This window comes from Vombatus ursinus, unplaced genomic scaffold (genome assembly GCF_900497805.2).
Source record: "Vombatus ursinus unplaced genomic scaffold, bare-nosed wombat genome assembly UNPS02014791.1, whole genome shotgun sequence".
Lineage (NCBI taxonomy): Eukaryota > Metazoa > Chordata > Mammalia > Diprotodontia > Vombatidae > Vombatus > Vombatus ursinus.
Window position 1 is genome coordinate 68,777,252 of NW_020954569.1, and position 20,592 is coordinate 68,797,843.

General features: G+C 38.8%; 1 protein-coding gene across 1 annotated transcript in view; it reads left to right on the plus strand.

Annotated features, from left to right (window-relative positions):
• Nucleotides 1-20,592, plus strand: part of LOC114047985 (tetraspanin-36-like) — a 55,749-nt gene that overhangs the window by 32,752 nt on the left and 2,405 nt on the right. The window contains exons 2-6 of the mRNA XM_027868939.1: nt 6,267-6,458; nt 10,314-10,388; nt 14,337-14,432; nt 15,904-16,056; nt 20,297-20,380. Of these exons, the coding sequence (XP_027724740.1) occupies nt 6,267-6,458; nt 10,314-10,388; nt 14,337-14,432; nt 15,904-16,056; nt 20,297-20,380 (600 nt within the window). The remainder of the gene's footprint in view (nt 1-6,266; nt 6,459-10,313; nt 10,389-14,336; nt 14,433-15,903; nt 16,057-20,296; nt 20,381-20,592) is intronic.

The following is a 20,592-nucleotide window of genomic DNA, read 5'->3' on the forward strand; positions in this document are numbered from 1 at the left end:
TTATTTGGCTTGAATGCAGGCCTTTACCTCACTTCCTAGACATCTCTGGACCACGCCAAGGATTGTGCACTACCCCCTCTCTCCTTCCCAGCACTACTTCATGCATCATCTTCCCCTATCAGAATGTAAGCTCCTTGAGGGCAGGGCCTGTCTTGCTTGCTTAACGTGTATTCCTAGGGCTTAGCACAGTGCTTGGCGCATAATTAGAGCTGAACAAATGTTTTGTCTGTCTGCTATCTATCTGTCTCTCTGTCTCCCTGTCTCTAACTCTGTCTTTCTGTCTCTGTCTCGGTCTCTGTCCTTCTTTCCTTCCCCCCCCCAGTCATATGTCCATCATCTAACTAAATGCCTGCTCTGTTGCTAGGCACTGTGCTACGTTCAGGAGATACAATGGTTATTATAAAAACAGATGCTGCTTGTAATTTGATGGGGGTCAGGGGATGTGCACCTAGGCAGGAAGGGATGTGGTTGAATAGATAAGTCACTGGATGTGGAGTCAAGGGATGACTTTCATTGCTAGCTGGGCCACCTTCTGCTTCTACCGCCACAATCGCCTGCTGGTTAGTCTCTCTGTCCCAATTCTTCCACCCTCCAATCTGTCCTCCACTCTTTTATCTGCCAAAGTGATTTTCTTAAATCCTAAGTCTTACCATGCCACTCCCCTGTTAACTGAGCTCCTGAGTCATGAGTCTCTATTTCTTCCAGGATCAGATGTAAAATTTGGTTTGACATTTTCAATATTCTTGTATTTTAAATCTCTTCCATATACTTTACCTTCCAGCAACACCTCCCTTCTTGCTTTCCCTCGAACTCGATACTCCATGTCTTGATTCTGTGCCTTTTCAATGACTGACCCCCACGTGTTTGGAATGCTCTCCCGTCTCACCTGGGCCTAAAGCATTCCTGGCTTCTTTCAAGACTGAGCTCAAATGCCACTGTCTGTGGGAGGCCTTTTCCACCCTCATCCCTTAGCCCTGCCCCACTCCCACCCGGGGCCTTTCCCCAGAGATTGCCTTCCGTCATCTTTGAAAATATTTCATATGTACACAGCTTGCATGTTGGCTCCCCACGTGAGCTCCTCGAGGACGGAGGAACATGCTTCTTTGTCTTCTTGTGCTTGACGAAGTGTCTGACTCGTAATAATCACTTAAAAATGCTGATTGACTAACTTTGGACGAGTCTGTTAGCCTCCCTGGGCTTCAGTTTCTTCATCTCAGAATTAGCGGTGTTGGAATGGACAGCCTCCGAGGTCCCTCACAGCTCTGGAGTGACGATCCTATGCAGCCCTGAATCTCAAAAAGCAAATAAATTAGCTTGACTTGCTAAAAACACAAGTGACAGATACAATAAAATATGAATCTAACTTAGAAACTGTGTGCAGTGATTCAGAGAAAACTATGGATTGCTGAAAACACAAGTGACAGATACGAGAAACCATGGGTCTAGTTTATGAACTATGTACAGTTATTCGGAAATATACCTGTCAATGCAATTATACAGAGATGTAGCCATAAATATCTGAGATTTGGGGCTTCACAGGATCATCAGTTTAAAGCTGGAAGGAATCTTGGAGGTCATTAAGGGGAAGGAAGGAAGCATTTCTATAGATAGCATCGATTATGTGCCAGGCACTGTGCTACATACTTCTACAAACATTTCAATTGATCCTCACCACCCTGGGAGGAGGGACTACTGTGATCCCCGTTTCACAGTTGAGTAAACTGAGGCAAACAGAGGTTAAGTGACTTGCCTCAGTGAGTACAGATTTGAACTAGTCTTCCTAATGCCAGACCCAGCACTTCCTATGGAAGGTGGGATTTTAATTGGGACTTAAAGGAAGCCAAGAAGGTCAGTAGTAAAGTGGCGGAGGGAGAGCATTTGAGGCACTGGGGATAGCTAGAGAGAATGCCTGGAGCCCAGAGATGGAATGTTTTATTCATGGAACAGCCAGGAGGCCGGTGTCACTGGATGGAAGAGTGTCTGTTGGGGAGACTGGAAAGGAAGGAATGGGTTAGGTAATCGAAGGGCTTCACTGCTGGCTTCAGAGGTGTGATCTGATGGGAGGGTAAGGGGGGAAAAAGTAGTGACTGAGGTCACCTGGGGTAACCAGGTACCCTCTTTGACTACCTATTCAGATAATCACCTATTCAGATAAAATTCAGAATATTACAGTGCTTTGAAAACTAATGAAAGGAGAACAAGAAATTGAGGTTTAATTTGTGTTAGATCAGTGACCCAAATAGTTCCTCCATTTTTCCCAACAAAGAAACCATTGATTTTGCTCCTAACACTTCAAGTTGTCTATTCACTAGTTAGTTAGTTCTATTTATCATAATAGTTGGTATTTATATGGAGTTTAAAGGTTTGCAAGGTGATTTACAAGTATTATCTCATTTTACCATCTGTCTTCACAACAACCCTGTGAAGTAGATGCTATTATTATTCCTATTTTACAGATGAGGAAACAGAGATAGACAAAGATTAAATGGATTGCCCAGGGTCACACAGCTAGTAAGAGGTAATATTTGAACTCAGGTCTCCCTCATTTCAGGTCCAGTGTTCTACTCACTGTACTACTTATCTGCCTTTATTTACTCAAAGATCTACTAGGGTTCTCATTAAGGAATGGAAAACTTAGGTGCTATATAAGAGAACAATGCTTAATATGTCTTAGAGCTACATATTTATAATGAATGAATGGTGTAGCCCTTGTCTCTGAGTATACCTTGACAAGTACATAAAAAAAAAATACACACACACACACACAAACAACACTACCACAGCACCTATGGAAATCAACTCTAGAGTAATACAGTTGAAAGAGCAGAGGATTAGTAGATGGAAGAATTAGGTTCAAATTCCAGCTCTTGGGCATAGTATGAATGGACACGCAGTGAAGTGAGCAGAACCAGGAAAACAATTTGTACAAGAACAACAGAATAGCATTGTGAAGAAAAGCAGCTCTGAAAGGCTTTAGAACTCTGATCAAAACAGTGATCGACTGTGTCTCCAGAGAACATAATGAATCATCCGGAATCAAGCCAGAATCACACTGACGCATGTTACCCATCTCGATAGATAGAAAGGTAATGGGCTTAAGGTACAGAAAGGGAACTACATTTTTGGACATGACCACTATACAGATTCATTTTGCTTATTTGTTATGAGGAGTGTGTGTGTGTGTGTGTGTGTGTGTGTGTGTGTGTGTGTGAGTTAACTGGAGGGGGCAGTGTCAAAAGGAAGGAGGAGGTTAGTAATAATAATGATGTCCCCCCCAAAAGAAGACCATTGAAACATTTTTTTAAATGCACAGAGAGCAGAAGGAAGTTTAGAAAGAAGCACAGACAGGAAGGAGAGTTTTGAAAATAACTTGTATAATTTATTATATATGTTTTAAAAAAGCAAGTCTGTGAAATGGACATTCTTAGTTTCATATAGAGTCCTCTTTGTGGTTTGTTCTGCGTGTGGAAACTCTCTTTTGGCAGGGCAGGAGTTTATGTTAAGAATAAAAGGTATTTTTTTAAAAAATCCCAGCCCTGCTTATTATTATTATTTTTTTTGTTTCCATGAGCAAGACACTGCTTTCTTCCTCCTCCCTCCACTTAGTTTCCTTTTCTATAAAAACGAAGAGGTTGGACTAATGGCCTCTAACATCTCTTCTGGTTCTAGATCCAAGATGACATGATTAGATATCTCCCTATGGGCCTAGGGGGTGAGCTCCCCAAATAGAAAAAGACCAGATGCAACATAGCAGATTCAAATCTTGCCTCTCTCTGGCACTTATTAGTTTATAAGACCATGAACAAGTCAATTAACTCTGGCCCTCAGTTTCCTCATATGTAAAATGAGGGGTTTGGACTCAATAAGGGGCAGTTGGGTGGCTCCATAGGTAGAGTGCTGGGTCTGGCATTAGGAAGACTAGTTCAAATCTGTACTCACTGAGGCAAGTCACTTAACCTCTGTTTGCCTCAGTTTACTCAACTGTGAAATGGGGATCACAGTAGTCCCTCCTCCCAGGGTTGTAAGGATCAATTGAAATGTTTGTAGAAGTATGTAGCACAGTGCCTGGCACATAATCGATGCTATCTATAGAAATGCTTCCTTCCTTCCCCTTAATGACCTCCAAGATTCCTTCCAGCTTTAAACTGATGATCCTGTGAAGCCCCAAATCTCAGATATTTATGGCAACATCTCTGTATAATTGCATTGACAGGTATATCTCCGAATAACTGTATATAGTTCATAAACTAGACACATAGTTTCTCGATCTGTCACTTGTGTTTTCAGCAATCCATAGTTTTCTCTGAATAACTGTACACAGTTCCTAAGTTAGATTCATGAAGAGCCAAACATGACTGAAATGACTGAACAACACCAAAGCATGTTTGGCTCTTCATGAACCTCATTTGAGGTTTTCTTGGAAAGGACATTGAAGTGGTTTTCTTGGAAAGGACATTGAAGTGGTTTGCCCAGGGTCATACAGCTAGGAAGTGTCTGAGGCCGCATTTAACTTGGGAAGATAAGTCTGCCTTACTCAAGGCCCAGCACTCTAACCACTTCACCACCTAGCTGTTCCTCCAGGGCTTTCTGTCTTTTAATTACTTCCTATTTATCCTGTAGGTAGCTAGCTTTGTATATATTTGTTTGAATGTCTCCCCCATTAGATTGTAAGCGCCTTGATGGCACGGGCTGTCTTTTGCTTCTTTTTGTATACCCAGTGCTTAGCACAGTGCCTGGCACATGGTAGGCACTTAACAAATGTTTCTTGATTGATTGATTGCAGGCCTTCACAGAGTCTGTTTTCCACTTTTCCTGTGTTCTGCCACCTCCCACCATTTTGAGTAAAAAATGAGAAAGAAAGGATTTGGTCTTAAGGGGAAAAGGTTAAAATAGAACTTTATGATCTTGAGGAGAATGCGAAGATGGCTTATGTATGACTATAAACTAATCTCTGCCCTCCCCCCCACAAAAAAGAAATTAGAAGGAAGGAGGGTGGACTTTGTCATAGAAGAAGAGATGGAGGTTGAACATTAGGAGAACTTCGTAACTATAGAATCATAGTTCCCATGTACATCATATTTTCATGGTTTCAGACCATTTTCTGCAACCCTGTTGAGGGAGCTAACCCAAGTATGATTATTCCTGTTATATACGCAAAGCAGCTGACTCAGAAAGGCTAAATGATTTGTCTCTGGCCAAAAAGCTGGTCAATTGGTCAAGGTAGGTAGGGATCCTAGCAAGGTCTTTCTTCTGTCCCTTGGTCCAGAGTTGTTTCCACTATAATCACCTATGAGTCACTGTACTGCAGGTTTGCAATGCACCTTATGGGATCCTGCAGCATTTACTTCCCTGACGGTCTTTAAGGACAGGGTAGATCACTTTCTTTTGGACCCTATAGGCATTCTTAGGCAGGTGTGTAGTGTACATCTTGTAATTCCTGCTACTAGAAGGCTGAATTTGGTAGATCCCTTGAGTTCAGGAGTTCTGAGCTATAGTGGGCTAAGCCAGGTACTGTGTCCATACTAAATCCAGCACCCATATGGTGATCCTCCCTGGGAAGTGGGGACCACAAGAATGTCAAAGGTGAAGCAACCGGGCCTAGGTTGGAATTTGAGCAGGTCAAAGCTCCCATGCCAGTTAGTAATGGGATTGGGCCTTGTGAGTAGTCAGTGCACTTAGGGAGACCCAGTATTTTTTTTTAAGCTTTATTTTCTCTGGGATAAATGATTTCTTGGAGTCACTACCATACCATCCTGTGTACCCAAAAAGAGTTGTTTGTTTGCTTTTTTGAATTCTTGATTTCTCCCTCTGGAGGAGACATAGGCCAGAGAATATGTTTGTATACTAATCAGTAAGGATAGGAAAGGACAAAGCATCGATGCCACAAGTTGAAAATGTGACATTAAGGCCACATTTTTGGACTCAGCTGAAATGTTTGTCATCCTATGGCTAAATGGGGAGGAGGGGGAGATGTTTTTAGTGATATATTTTATTTTTACATCATCGTAACTTCTTTACATAAGCCCTTCTCAATGGAACCCTCCCTTGTAATGGGGGAAAAAAAACAAAACATAGCCAGCCAACACAGCAACTACATCTGACAGTAGCACATACCACTTTCTGCATCTATAATTCCCTTTAACCTCTCTCCCCAAAGAGGGAGGTATGTTTTATCTCAATGGTATTTTTATGGTATTTGGTTTATTTGTTTATATTATTTTAATGGTATTTGGTTAAGTGCGGAAAATAACTTCCATGCATTTCAGGCTGCAGGAGCCACCCTTGGCTTTGTGGGAGGACACTTCATCTCATCCTATGAGGACTTTGATGCCTTCTTCAGGGATGAACAGATCTTGTTGCCTGCCATCATTATCATAATAGTTGCTGGTGTGATGCTTTTCCTTGGGGTGACTGGTTGCTTTGTCACAATCAAAGAATCCCAAATTGGCCTGCGATTTGTAAGTATTAATTTGGTGATTTCCTTTCTAGAGACTCTGGGGCTGACTTAGGAGCATCCTGTTCCATGTATAACAAACAGCTTGGGAGAGGTGGAGAATGTATACAGGACACAGTTTTAAATTTAATTCTGCATTATTAACACTTTCTCCATCACTTTCTAAGTCTAGACAATCAACAGAACAATAAATCAAGCCCTAATATGCAACATTTGCTGATGACCAAAGTGTAAATATTCACGCTAAAAATTTAATAATGAGCTTCCTAGCCCTGGCTCTAGCATCCCTTGGGTTGACTCTTGTCCTTCCCACACACATGTGCAGAGTGTTCATCTAGCAGAATCCAGACTTCTTCACCCTGCCAGATACCATATCACATAAGCAAGTGCTAGGGCGCAGGCCTCAAGGGGCAGGGAGTTCCGGGGACAGGGGTATGGGTGGATTGACAATTATTCTTAAAGGTATCTTAAACATAGGGGAAGGTAGTGAAAGGAAGGAAGAAAAATGAAAAGTAAACACAACAAAACTTGGATTAAATGGAACAGAATTTATCAGACTTTTAGCTCAGCATTTTCAGTACTTTGAAGGCAATACATATGACCAACCCCTACACTCCAAAAAAAACCCTACCTCAACTCTACAGCTCATTATAGAGTTGTAGTGTTTTTGTTACAGGGTTAGTATACATCTAGTCCATATGCCTTCTGCATCTATAGGCCTAAAGAGTGATAAATCATATTTGTTTTTTAAATTTTAATTTATTTTATTTTAATTTATGGAATAAAACAAGCATTTCCATAAATAAGTGATATTTCTTTTTTTTAACATTTTATTTATTTATTATTATTATTATTTTTTGCTTTTTAGTGAGGCAATTGAGGTTAAGTGACTTGTAAGTAGTAAGTGTCATGTGTCTGAGGCTGGATTTGAACTCAGGTCCTCATGACTCCAAGACCCGAGGTCTATCTACTGTGCCACCTAGCTGCCCCCATAAGTGATATTTCTGAGTGACAGTGACTGCTAAGTACCATCTGATTATCAGTCATCAAAGAACAATTCAACTACATATACCAGAACTAGTCAACTAAGGCAGAAAATTGAACACATTCATTTTAGGAAAGGTTTTTTTTTTGTTTTTTGGGGTTTTTTTTTTTTTACAAGAAAAGCTTAAGAATTTAAACAAAATCAAGCATCTGGTTGACTTTTTGTTAACCTTGCATTCATAACACATCTTTTTCCCTAAGCATTCTGGTTTCTCAAGGTTTCATTGTCAGGAGGTTTTCCAAACTCACAAAGTCACACCAAGAAATGTGCACAAAATGAATGTGTAACACCAACCATGTTCACCCTGTAACCCAAAAGTTTATAAGAGAAACTGTCATCCCATAGTCCTTAAAACAGAAAATGTCCTTTTTTAAGATAATATTTTAGCCGTATTTTTATTAACAGTTGTCCAGGAAAGAAGCTATTTTTCAGACTGTAGACATTGACAATAGCAACTTTATATCCATAGATGATTTCTGGCAAAGATCTTCACTAACAGGGCACTTCTAGTCTGTGCTCTTGACAAGTAGGTTTTGAAAAACAAAAGGCAGTTTTTGCGTAATTGGTATTTTGTGCTTCTTACTGCTTCTGAACTTTAACAAAAGCAAATTCCAACCTAGTTAAGGAAAAAAATGATGGCACTTTGTGATCTAACAGAAAGGACTAAGCTGTGTTGTAAGTAATAGAAGTTAACAGTCAAATGAGTGGAAAGAAATTGTGATTTTGAGGCCCTCTTTAATAATAATAATGTACTTAGGGCAGCTAACTGGTGCAGCAGACAGAGCACTGGCCCTAGAGTCAGAAGGACTTAAGTTCAAATCTGGTCTCAGATACTAGCTGTGTGACTCTGGGCAAGTCACTTAACCCCTGATTGCCTCCAAAAACACCAAAACAATAAGATACTTATTTTTGCTCTTGATGCTCATGTGTCCCTATTTTCTCCCTTTCTCTTCAAAATTAACTTAACTGATTCAGAGATTATAACTTGGGCTTATCAACAACTGTTTTAAAAGGCAGTGAGGAATTAGCTTAAAGCTTCTGCCATCTCTTTTTCTTAAGATTGCTACAAGGCAATCTGAAAATACTTTCTTTAGAGTTGTGGTTCTTTTTTGGGTCCTCACGTTTTCCCTTAGGCGCAAGATAAATAGGACATTCAAAAAGAATCAGCTACTATATCAAGACAGGGAAGCAAGTACTACATCTTTAACCTACCCCCCTCATCTGAAGCACAGAGTTTGAATCTAAAATGAAGAATGCACCAATACACAGAGTTATGAGTTATGAATATTTGGCAGCAACTATTTGGAATCTTATAAATTTCATATTCTGCCTGAATTGGAACTTCAATGTTCATTTCTAGGCACTGACCTTAAAACATCAGAGAGCAAAGATCTTCCCTTGGATTTTTATAAAGGCCCTAGCCAGATGTAAACAATCGTTAGACACACAGACAAGTCATGATTATGTATTGTCTCCTTCCCTTCCTCTATTCCTCTCTCTTCTACCTGTCTCTCGCACTCCCCCCCTTTCTCTCCTTCTTTCCCTCTCATCCTCTCACACATTGTATGTTCGATTTGAGAAACATTAAATATCAACCTGCACTGAGGATGTGAACATAGACAAGATAGAACCTGCTTCTAAAACTCTTCTACTCTAATGAGGTGGGATGGGGGAGATATGTATACAGATAATTATGATAAAAGGGATAGTATGATAAGTTCAAAAGATAGGTCCAGATAAAGTGAGAGAGATCACTTTCAGTTGTGGAGGGAGATGACATGGAGGGAGCAGAAGATGTAAAGTCAAGAAAGGCTTTATGGGAGAGATAGCAGAGAATAGGATTTGTACTTTTTCTTTTGATTTTCATGTACCCATATGAATGGTCTTACAGATTTCTTTTGTTTTACTTTTATGTCACCACCCCTTATAACAAAGCAGTTCAGCGAATGTAAAGTTTAAAGTTAATTTACTTAGAATTTTAAATAGTGAGGTTGTGTGTTTAAAAGAATGGAAATTTTGTCAAATTTCACTCACCCATTCATTGTCATGGACCCAAATCTCCACATCAGAATTTTACAGCAAATGAGGGGGAAGATAGACATCTATAATGAAACAAAAGGGAAATTTTTCAACTGTAGCCATCAGAAACCTTAGCCAAACTATGGAGGTCCTAAGATGACACATTTTTGGGAACAATTAGCATCAAGACAGTGACATAAAAATTAGCAGTCCCCCCAAAAATAAATCTTCTCTTGTGCTTACCTATTTCCAGTCCTGGCTGTAGGACATTTGGCCATCCAGAGCAATCTGTCTTTAATCTTTCTCCTGTGGTTTGTAGTCTGGACAGCTGGCAAAAATCCCTGATCTTTGGGCTGCACATGGAAGCTGCTTGGGCTGTGGTTTCTCCACAGGGGTCAGTTGCTGTTCTAGGAAATCTAAAAACAGAATACAAGCGCTAAAGAGCACCAAGAAAGCTTTTTTCCCTGTTCCCAGTTTGGCAGTTCAGATTGTCTGAAAAGTTCTTACTCAACAACCTCTCTCCATTATATCCAGGTCCAGTTTGAGATAATTGGGTTGGGGATGACATTTTCTATGTACTTTAGATAATATGGGGACTCTCCTGACATTGTTGTCCTTACCTGGATGCTTTATGGCTTTATGATTAATATAAAGAGGACTGTCTTGCCTATGTGGAGAAACAATAATGCACAACTTGGAAAGATAAGAATACTATCTAAATATAGGTTTTTGTGAAAGATACTGTTAGTCTCTTTACATTTTAAAATACTAAAAATGATCTCTTTTCACTATTAGTTCCTAGCCATTCTTTTGCTGATGTTTATCACGGAAGCAGCAGCTTTTGTTTTGGGATTCATTTATCGGGAGAAGGTGAGTGGAATGCTAATATGATTAAGTGCCTATTATAGATGTAGACTTTGGGCAGCTAGGTGGTGCAGTGGATAGAGCACCGGGCATAGAGTCAGAAGGACCTTATTCTAAATCCAGCCTCAGACACTTACTAACTGTGTGAACCTGAGCAAGTCACGTAACTCTGTTTGCCTCAGTTTCCTCATCTGTAAAATGAACTGGAGAAGGAAATGGTAAACTACTCCAGTATCTTTGTCAAGAAAATCCCAAATGGGGTCATAAAGAATTGGATACGACTGAAAAATGACTGAACAACAGCACTATTTCCCTGTGTGCTCACAGAATGTTTGTTAAGTGTCCTTAGCCCCATTTCAAGGCACCTGGAGGTTGTTTTCAAATGACTGGCTAGTGAAAGAGGGTAGCACATGAGTGCTTAGCAGAAATACGAAAAAACTGATGAAAGGTAGGCAGCTGTAGTCTTGCAAGTCCAGAGTTTTCCTCTGAATTACTAAATGTGAATCTTTCAGTGGCATATCTGTTCTTCAGTGTAATTGGACAAGCACTTATCTACTACCCTGTGTTCAGGTACTTTGCTAGGCTCTGGTCACATCAAGACAAAAACCAGACAGTCTCTCTTCTCAGAAAGCTTATAGGTGACCCCCTGTATCTGAGAACTGGTATCTTTATCACCCGCAATTTCTCAGATTTTCAACACCTTTCCTAGCCTCTGGCTAGCTAGGACTAAACTTTAGCCCTGAAAGAACTTTACATGCCTACGTTTTCCTTTGGATGTAGCCTGGTATATATCTCTCTCTCTTTAGGCTGCATTGATTTTTTTAGTTGTAAATTTCAAAAAAGAAACTATTCCTCTTCTTGATATGATATCACATACTTGGAGGTGAGTGGAGGGAGTGGGGGATGAGAAGATGACCTGAGAGAAGGTCAAGAGACAAAGACAGTGGGTCCTCTTAGCTATATATGCAGATAGACCTAGAGTAGGGCAACTGAGGCTTTGTACCAGAGCAGAAATATTTAGAGAATATAAACATTTTAAATGATGGTTTTTAAAGAATATGTAATTGGAAAATTTGTTACATTTATATTCTAACAGCACTTTCATTCCTTTAGCATCATAAAACTAGTTTAGCAAGATTTATTGATTAAACTAGGAAGCTACCAGATGGCATGCGTCCTCCTTCTGATAGTAGCACTTCTGATTTACCCTTCCCTAGCTCTTTCCATGTCTGATTTCTCTTTTTCTCTAGGCAATGGCCTTCTAATCAATGGCCTCACATTGTTCTAGGGTCCTTGTCTCTCCTTCTCAAGGTTCAATGTCCCAGGGTCTCCTTCTTGCCCCCTCCCACTTATTCCCACTGATCTGAGGGCATATTTAGTGCTGCTAGCCCTGAATGTTAGAATTACTAGCTACAACTCTTTTACCTATTTATTCAAAAAAAATTTTTATAGGCCTCTCATTTTTATATCATCTTCATTTCTGAATATATTTTCCCTTTCCCCTTTCCCCTTTCCCTTACCCTGTGAGCCAATCATCCTTTGTAATAAGGACTTTTAAAAGGAGGAGGAAAAAAGCACTTTAGTAAAACTAACCAGCTAGGTGGCTCAGTAGATAGAGCACTGGGCCTGGAATCAGGAAGACTTGAGTTCAATAGCCTCAGACACTTACTAGCTGTGTGACCCTGGGCAAATCACTTAACCTCTGTTTGCCTCAGTCCACTGGAGGAGGAAATAGCAAACTACTCCAGTATCTTTACCCAGAAAAACCCATGGACCATGTGGTGCACAGAGTCAGTAAAAGTTGGATACGACTGAACAACTAAAACCAAGCAATACACATCAATTGAATCTGAGAGACTGTGATATTCTACACTTATAGGCCCCTGTCTTTTCAAAGAAGAAAGTGGCGTACATTTTGTTAGCTCTTCTCTTAAGCCAAGTTTCTTGGGAATTATAATATTAATGTTCAATTTCTTTTGTTGTCGTCATTGTTCTATCCATTTAGATTGTTGTAGTCATTTTGTATAATTGTTTCCCTAATTTTTCTTCACTTTGTAATCAGTATGTGTCTTCCTGTGGTTCTCTGAATTTTTCATATGAATAATTTCTTTTGGAACTATAATATTCCATGACATTCCATCCAAATCCAATGTCCTCTTCTCAATCCTCATTCTCCTTGACCTCTCTGCAGCCTTTGACATTGTTGATCACTCTTCTCTCTCCTGGTTCTCCTCCTACTTATCTGACTGCTCCTTCTCTGTCTCCTTTGCTGGATCCTCTCCCAGATCACACCTTCTAATTGTAGGTGTTCCTCAGAGTTCTATCTGGGGTCCTCTTTTCTTCTCCCTCTATGTTACTCCTCTTGGTGATCTCATCAGCTCCCATGGCTCTAATTACCATCTCTATGCAGATAACTCTCAAATCTACCTATTCTGGCCAAAACGCTCTGCTGATCTTCAGTTTCACATCTCCAACTGCCTTTTAGATATCTCCATCTGGATGTCCAATAGACATCTTAAACTCAACATGCCCAAAACTGAACTCATTATTTTTGCCCTTAAATTCTTCCCCACTCCCCCCTCTGCTTCCCTATTACTAAAGAGGACAACACCATTTTTCCAATTCCTTAGGTTCACGACCTAGAAGTCATCCTGGACTCCTCATTATCTCTTAAACCCTAACACCCCCCCACATCCCAACAAACACATGCACATCCAAGCTGTTGCCAAGGTCTGTCAATTTTACCATTGCAACATCTCTGGAATATACCTCCTTCTCTTTCCTCTGAATTGCCAGGACTCTAATACAGGCCCTTGTTACCTCACACCTGTAGTATTGCAATAGCCTGCTTGGGGTGGGGGGGGGGGGGTGGTGACTGCCTGCCTCTAGTCCCTCTTTTTCCAGTTCATCCTCCATTCAACTACTAAGTTGATTTTCCTAAAATGCAGATCTGATCTTGTCACACACACACACACACACACACACACACACACCACTCAGTAAATTCCAGTGGTTTTCTATGGCCTCTAGGATCAAATACAAAATGCTCTGTTTGGCTTTCAAAACCTTTTATAACCTCACCCCCTCCCACCTTTCTAGTCTTGCATCTTACTCTTCAACAAGGTACTCCCATCTTTAGGCATTTTCTCTGGCTGTCCCTCATGCTCCCCCTCTTGTGCTCTGCTTACTGATCTCCCTGCCTTTCTGTAATTCCCAAGTAAAATCCCTTCTTTTATTGGTAGCCTTCCCTAATACCTTTTCATTCTAGTGCCTTCCTTCTGTTAATTACTTCCTATGTATCCTGTAAGTAGCTTTTTTCTACATAATTGTTTGCTTGTTGTCTCTTCCATTAGATTGTAAATGTCTTGAGGACAGGGCCTATCTTTTGCTTCTTTTTGTATCCCCACTGCTTAGCACAATGCCTGACACATAGTAGGTATTTAATAAATGTTTATTAATTGATTTATTCAAGTACCATAATTTGTTGCCATTTTCTCATTGATGGGCATCCAAGGTTCCTTCCATCTCTTAAGTCCTAGTAAACTATGAAATGCTTTATAAGGCACCATGTTAGGGTATGTGCTAACTGATGAAGATATAAGTACATACATAATCCTATTAGGGATGGGAGAGATTTTACCTGTTAAATATTGACATGACTCCTGAATTTTATCACAAGAATTACCTAACTTTTTCCTGATTTGAGTCTTGAGAGGCTACTTTATGATAATTTATATAATTAAACAAAAGCTATTTTGTAATAAGAGCATACAAATATTTTTCTTTGTCTATAAAGATATGTGTGTTTATATAACTATATCTACATAGATATACATAGATATAGATAAATACACACATATATGTGTGTATATGTGTATACACACACACACACACACACACACACATATATATATATATACACATATATATACACACATATATTTTAAATTTCAGGTAGTGGCAGAGGTACAAGAGACTATGGATGAACTCTTTCAAACATATGGTAAGGAAAAGCCAGAGACAGAGATGGTGGATTTCTGGCAATCTCAGGTATGTAACTGATAAGTAATTAATAATAATAATAATTATTGACTAATCTATTTATAACCAATCTTATAAGGTATATGGGATGTCTAAAAGTCTTAGCGTAGTTTTCAGTTATTAATAGTTAAAAAATTGCATTAAGAAAAACATTAGCATTTGGTTCTTACCAAAAGATTAAGAAACTTATACTAATGTAAAGTTTTTGAAATCTTTAATCTCTTTTTACTTTGCAAATGAATAAAAATTGACTAAATCTTGCTTTATTATGTTCTTTAAGGATCTCTGGTTTCATCCCTCTGCTGGTGAAAATTACAGGGCCTCTGTACACTAGCAGACAGACTTCCTGAGTTGCTGTGCCTGAAATACTTATCATTTGTTGGTCAACCGTCTGGTGATCCTACTCTCTCCTCACCTAGCTAGTCTGGTCCTGAACTTGTACCCTTCCATTTTGGTTGGATTTACCAGACCATGCCCTTTAGGCATACCCAACCTTGTAGGACCCAGAGACACCTCTGGGCCTCACAATAGTTGGACTTTATTTTCAATCAACAGTTATTTATTGATCATTTCCATACCTACCACTATACAAAATGCTGTGAAGAATACAGCTCCTACCTTTAAATCCTTAGGACTCTTCCTCTATTAGTTTCATTTCCAAGAGCCCAGGTTTTACAAAGTGTCAAAGTTCAGATTTGGTATTACCCAGAACACATAAAACACCAATACAGTCTAGTTCCCTAGAATTTTGCCCCTGACCTCATATGATTTCTAAATAATGTGGTTTGTTCACTCTTGTATATTGGTCTCAATTTGACATATTTCAACAAATAAGCACCATCAGGTAAATTTGAAGTCAGACAGAAAATTAATAGAATCCCAGGGTATTCTCTGGGGCACTCAAAATGCTTCTTTTAAGTTACCTTGAAGTGCCTACTAGTTTAATTAATTCAGATAATTCTGACATCTTCATGATAAAAAACCATGATTAGCTAGAATTGTCCATATTGATTCTACTTTTGTCCCATTTGAGGATCTTAGGATCATAGTATATGTATTCTTGTGTATTTATGTATATATATTCTTGTGTATATATATATACATTATATGTATATGGGTATATATATACATATATATATTCTTATTTAACTAGAGAGGAAGCTTAGATAAGTAGATAAATGGGCCTTAGAGTCAGAGAAACCTAGAACCTCACCTCTGACTCATATTGGATCTGCAACCCTGGGCAAGTAGCTTAACATTTCAATGCCCCAGGAAACCCTCTTAAGATTATTAAGTGGCAGAACACTGGCTAACCTGCATTGATAGGGGGAATTTCTTATAAATCCAGGTCTCTTCTCTCTTCCTTCCAAAAAAGCAATTTATTAATGATTTCAGATGTAGGAAGTGGTAGCGTTTGCTTTTAAAAATTATTTGAAGGCACATTTCTAAAGAAAATTAACTGCTTTTCATTCTATTTCAGTTTCAATGCTGTGGTGTTAAGAACTACACCGACTGGGTTAATAGAGATTGGTTCAACCACACCGGAAATAGCAGTGTCCCTCAGAGTTGCTGCAAACAAGAATTTAAGAATTGTAGTGGACTCCTCAGTGAGCCTCAAGAACTGAATACAGTGGTAAGGCTCACCTTGAATAATCCGTAAAGGATATTTCTATCATCTTAGCTTTTTCCTGAAGTAGTGATAGACCTGATTTTGGGGGGGGGGGGAGGGAAGAGTTGTACTACCTCTAACTTCTCTGGAATAGGAGATTTCCCTTTGAAGAAACTCCTCATATCAGTGCATATTGGCAACAATTTGGGAATCTATAGTCCTGGAGAGTTGCCTGGGCAGGGAGAGATTAAGTGACTTGCCTTTGGTCATAGGTCAGTAGGTTTCAGAGATCTGACTCTGGAACTCAGGTCTTCCTGACTCTGAGGCCAGCTCTTCTTCCTTTGTGCTTTGCTGCTTCTCAGTGAACCTGATATGTCAGAGTCCAATCTGGCTATTTCTGTATGTGGGCAACAATAAGGAAACCATAAAATGATGCCATAAAGGATTGGTGTTGTGGATTTTATATGTATTCCCTGAACCCAACAGGAAAGCTATAAAAGCCTTTATAGAGTTAGAAAAATAGTTTATCCCTGCCCACCTCCAAACTCTTGCATATGATTTGTAACTTCCATAGTGTTAATATTTGCCCATAGGCAAAGATCCTTTGAAGCTCTGTGGAATGGTTAATATGAATCAAGAATGTGCCCTGTTCTACCAGAAGGGTCATAAATTGTAGGAGATTTTGTAAAAGTGAGAAATATTCCTAGAAGAAACGGTGTATGTAGGACTCATCTTCTCCTCAATGCATGTAACTTATACTACTACTAAAAGAGTGAATAGGATTCTTTCTGAGCCTGCTTCAATAACTTTCTAAGAGATGATATAGGTTTTGGAGAGAAGTTTCTTTATTTTTAAATATTTTTTATTCCAAACTTAAATACTCCCCAAAAGGAGCATTTTTGTATACCGAGCAGAACACAAAAGAGTATTCTATATGAAATCTAGAAATCATGAATCTCTATTTCATATGCTTGCTTTTTTTCCCTCAAGTATATACTAAATTCTGCATGATACTTTCCATACTATCCTGCTTATCTTTGCTTATTTCTGAACTTACTGTTGTCTTCATCTGTATATTTAAAAAATAAAGTTATAGTGGCCTCTTTTTTTGTCATCTCTATTGCTAAGCCCTCTCTCTCCTTTAATTCCCTCCTCCCGTTAAAAACTGAGAGAAAGAAAAAGAGAAGCTTGTATCAAACACAGCCAAGAAAAATTAATCCACACAGTGACCATGTCCAAAAGTGTATATCTTTTTCTGCACCTTAAAATCTATCACATTTTTATCAGGAGGGTGGGTAATGAGCTTCTCTGGATATGTGGCTCTTCATTGCTTTGATCAAAGTTCTGAAGTCTTTCAAATTTGTTTTTTCTTTATAATGTTGCTGTGCTTGTATAAATTGTGCTCTGGGCTGTGCTCACTTCACTCTGCATCAGTTTACACTACCCAGGATTCTGTGAAATCGTCTCTTTTGTCATTTCTTATGGTATGGTTATATTCCATTAAAATAGTTGTCTGTAAGGCAATTGAAGGCACCCCTTCAATTCAGGTTCTTTTCTTTTTGTCTTTTCAGTACTCCCTTTTTAGGATCAGATAAGGTTAGTTAATCTTGTGACTATTTTCTCCTGTTGAGTTTAGTGTATTTCTATACCAACCTGTGTGTATATGAGTATGTGCAAGCCTTGAATGTTTCAGAAAAGTGATGTTCATCTGATGTCCACTCTTCCCTGACCCCCTACTTGTATGTTTATTTACTTTTTCCCTCCACACATCTCAATTATGAGAAAAAACAAGTTCTACCTCCTTCTCCCTTCCTACACTAGTTGTAATGTAGCTTTATCCTCCCTTCTCTTTTCCTTTTAAAAAACCCTTATAACAAAATCAATCCACCTTCATGTCATTAAAACAAACAAACAAAAAACTCCACTGCCTAAAGTTCTGAGTGATGCTTGTTTCTTCTCTTATTAAAATGTTAGCCCAACAACCTCATACAACTCCTTCCGACTGCCCAAGTAAATTTGCCTTCCTAGGTTTTTATGGACTTGTATTTGTATTTCAAAGTTCCTACTCAGCTCTGGTCTTCTCATTAGAAATGCTTTTAAAGTTCTTTATTCCACTAAAGGTTCATTTTCCCCCCTATAGGATCATACTTAGCTTTTCAGGGTAAGTTATTCTTGGTTGTAAGCCTCTATCTTTTGCCATTTGCAATATGATATCCTGTATCTTCTCTTATTTTTGTTATAAGCTGCCAGTTCTTATGTGATCCTGATTGTTGTTCCTTGGTACTTGAACAGTTTCTTTCTGGGTGGCTTGTAGTACAGCTATCCCTTCCACATCGTGACTTTTCCCATTGAGGTTTCGATAAATCACAAGTCGGCATAAGAAATTAAATGGGAATTTTGGGGGAGTTTTGCAGAAGCTGCAGAAAACTCACGAAGGCCAGAAGATGACACAGAAAAAGTTTAGAAAGTCAGAAATGCATAAAATATATGTATAGTACTGTATAATATCAACCCAAATTTTACAATAAGGTACTGTAAACACCTCATTAAAGAAAAAGAAAATAATTCAGACTTCTCTAGTACCAAAAGGAGAGCCAAAAAAATTTTATGTAGGTTTTCCAGATTGCAGGGGGCACTGCAACCCTAGCTCCCAAGATGTGGAAGGGATAACTGTATTTTTTTTTCTTTAACATGGGAGCTCTGGGTTTTGACTATGACATTCCTGCAAAATTTCCCTTTGAGTTTTCCTTCAGGAGGTGATCAGTGGATTCTATCTATACTTTGTCCTCTGCTTTTAATACAGGGGTTCTTATCCTGTGGTCCATGAACTAGTTTTGTTTTTTACTATTTCGATAACTGTATTTCAATAAAGTTAGTTTCTTTTGTAATCCTATGTATTTTATTTTATGCATTTTAAAACATCCTGAGAAGGGGTCCATGGGCTTCACCAGACTGTCAGACAGGTCTACAATACAAAATAGGGTTTAAAAACTCCTAATAGATTTTGGCAGTATTCATTATTTCTTGAAATATATTGCCAAGCTTTTAGAAAAAAATTTATCATTATTTCAGGGAGTCTTAAATTATCTCTCTTTGAATTGTTTTCCAAGTCAATTGCTTTTGATATCAGATATCTTCTTCCTTTTTTTTAACTTGATTTTGTTCTTGTAATATTTCTTGTGTGGAATCATCAATTCCTCTTTGATCTATTCTAGTTTTTAGGGATTCCATTTCTTGTGTAAGATTTACCACTCTCTCTTTTAAGCTATTTATTATCCTTCCAACTATTTCCTCCAGAAGTTTTTTCATTTTTTATTTCTTGCTTAATTTCTGCTCATGTGGTCCTTGTGAAAAATCTATTTTTTCCTTTAAGTATCTATTTGCATAGCTATAGTACACAACAACCAATCAAAAGCAGCAGGCATGGGTAACTAACAAAGCAAAGTTAGCTAGCTACAAAAATAACACTACCTGTGTGTGTGTGTGTGTGTGTGTGTGTATGAAACACAGCTTTACACATTAGTATATACAGAAAACAATTAAAAACAGACATTGCTATAGTATATAAAAGAATCTAGTATAATAAACATAATAGCAAAATATGAAACAAGTATACTCCATCATGCAATAATTCACATGTATAGCAGTAAACATGTGTAATTGTATTCAAGGCACATTTCACAAGAACAATCTCTAGTCTTGTTGCCTAGATACGCGTGTAACTAGAGCTTCAGATTTGACTGTAACATCATAACTTGGCCTAGCAATTGGTCAGATTGACCTAGTTCCCTTCTCAATGACCGATCTCTCTAGAACAGAGCTAGTAGTTGGTATGAGCTAACCATGAGGATTGTCATATAGATGTGTATACACCAGCACTGGCAGCCTTGTCAGGTTGTCTGTCAGCATATTACTGCTTCATGGGTTGAATCTCTACCCCAGGAGAGTCTGTATCAGTTTCAGGCAGGAAAGGAGCTGGTCTGGGTTCCATTCTCTTGCCTTGTAATAATACACACAATCTCCTTCATTGGATACATCACTTTCAGTGCCCATATCTGTGTCAGAAAGTCTGTACATCCGATGGAAGAGTCCCATACCAATGGGCTTTGCAGATAAACAGAAGTATGCTGTATTTTAATGTAATGTAGGGGCTTTGATTTTGCCACATAGTGAAGAGTATTCACAGGGCAACATAGAGGTTTAGGGGAACGTCTTGGGTGTGCCTTCAGTCCTTCTAGGTATTTCAATTTTTTCTTCTCACTAGGGTTGTGCTGGGGTGATGGAATTACGAATAAAGGAACTTATCAATTACTTCATGATTTTCATCCTGGGATTTGCTGTTGTAAAGGTATTTACTTGAATTTTCCAGATGAATCTTCTCCAGAAGTACCTTATTCAGAGTTGTAACCAAGGTGTTATGACTAGAATATTGCCCAGGATTCAGCATTTGGGGCCTGCCTCCATCCCATGGTCATTCAGAAACCATTGTTCCCATGCTTCTGGTTTCCCTCATTGCCTTAGTATCACAAAATGTCCATCTTTCAAGGCTCACCTTCCCTG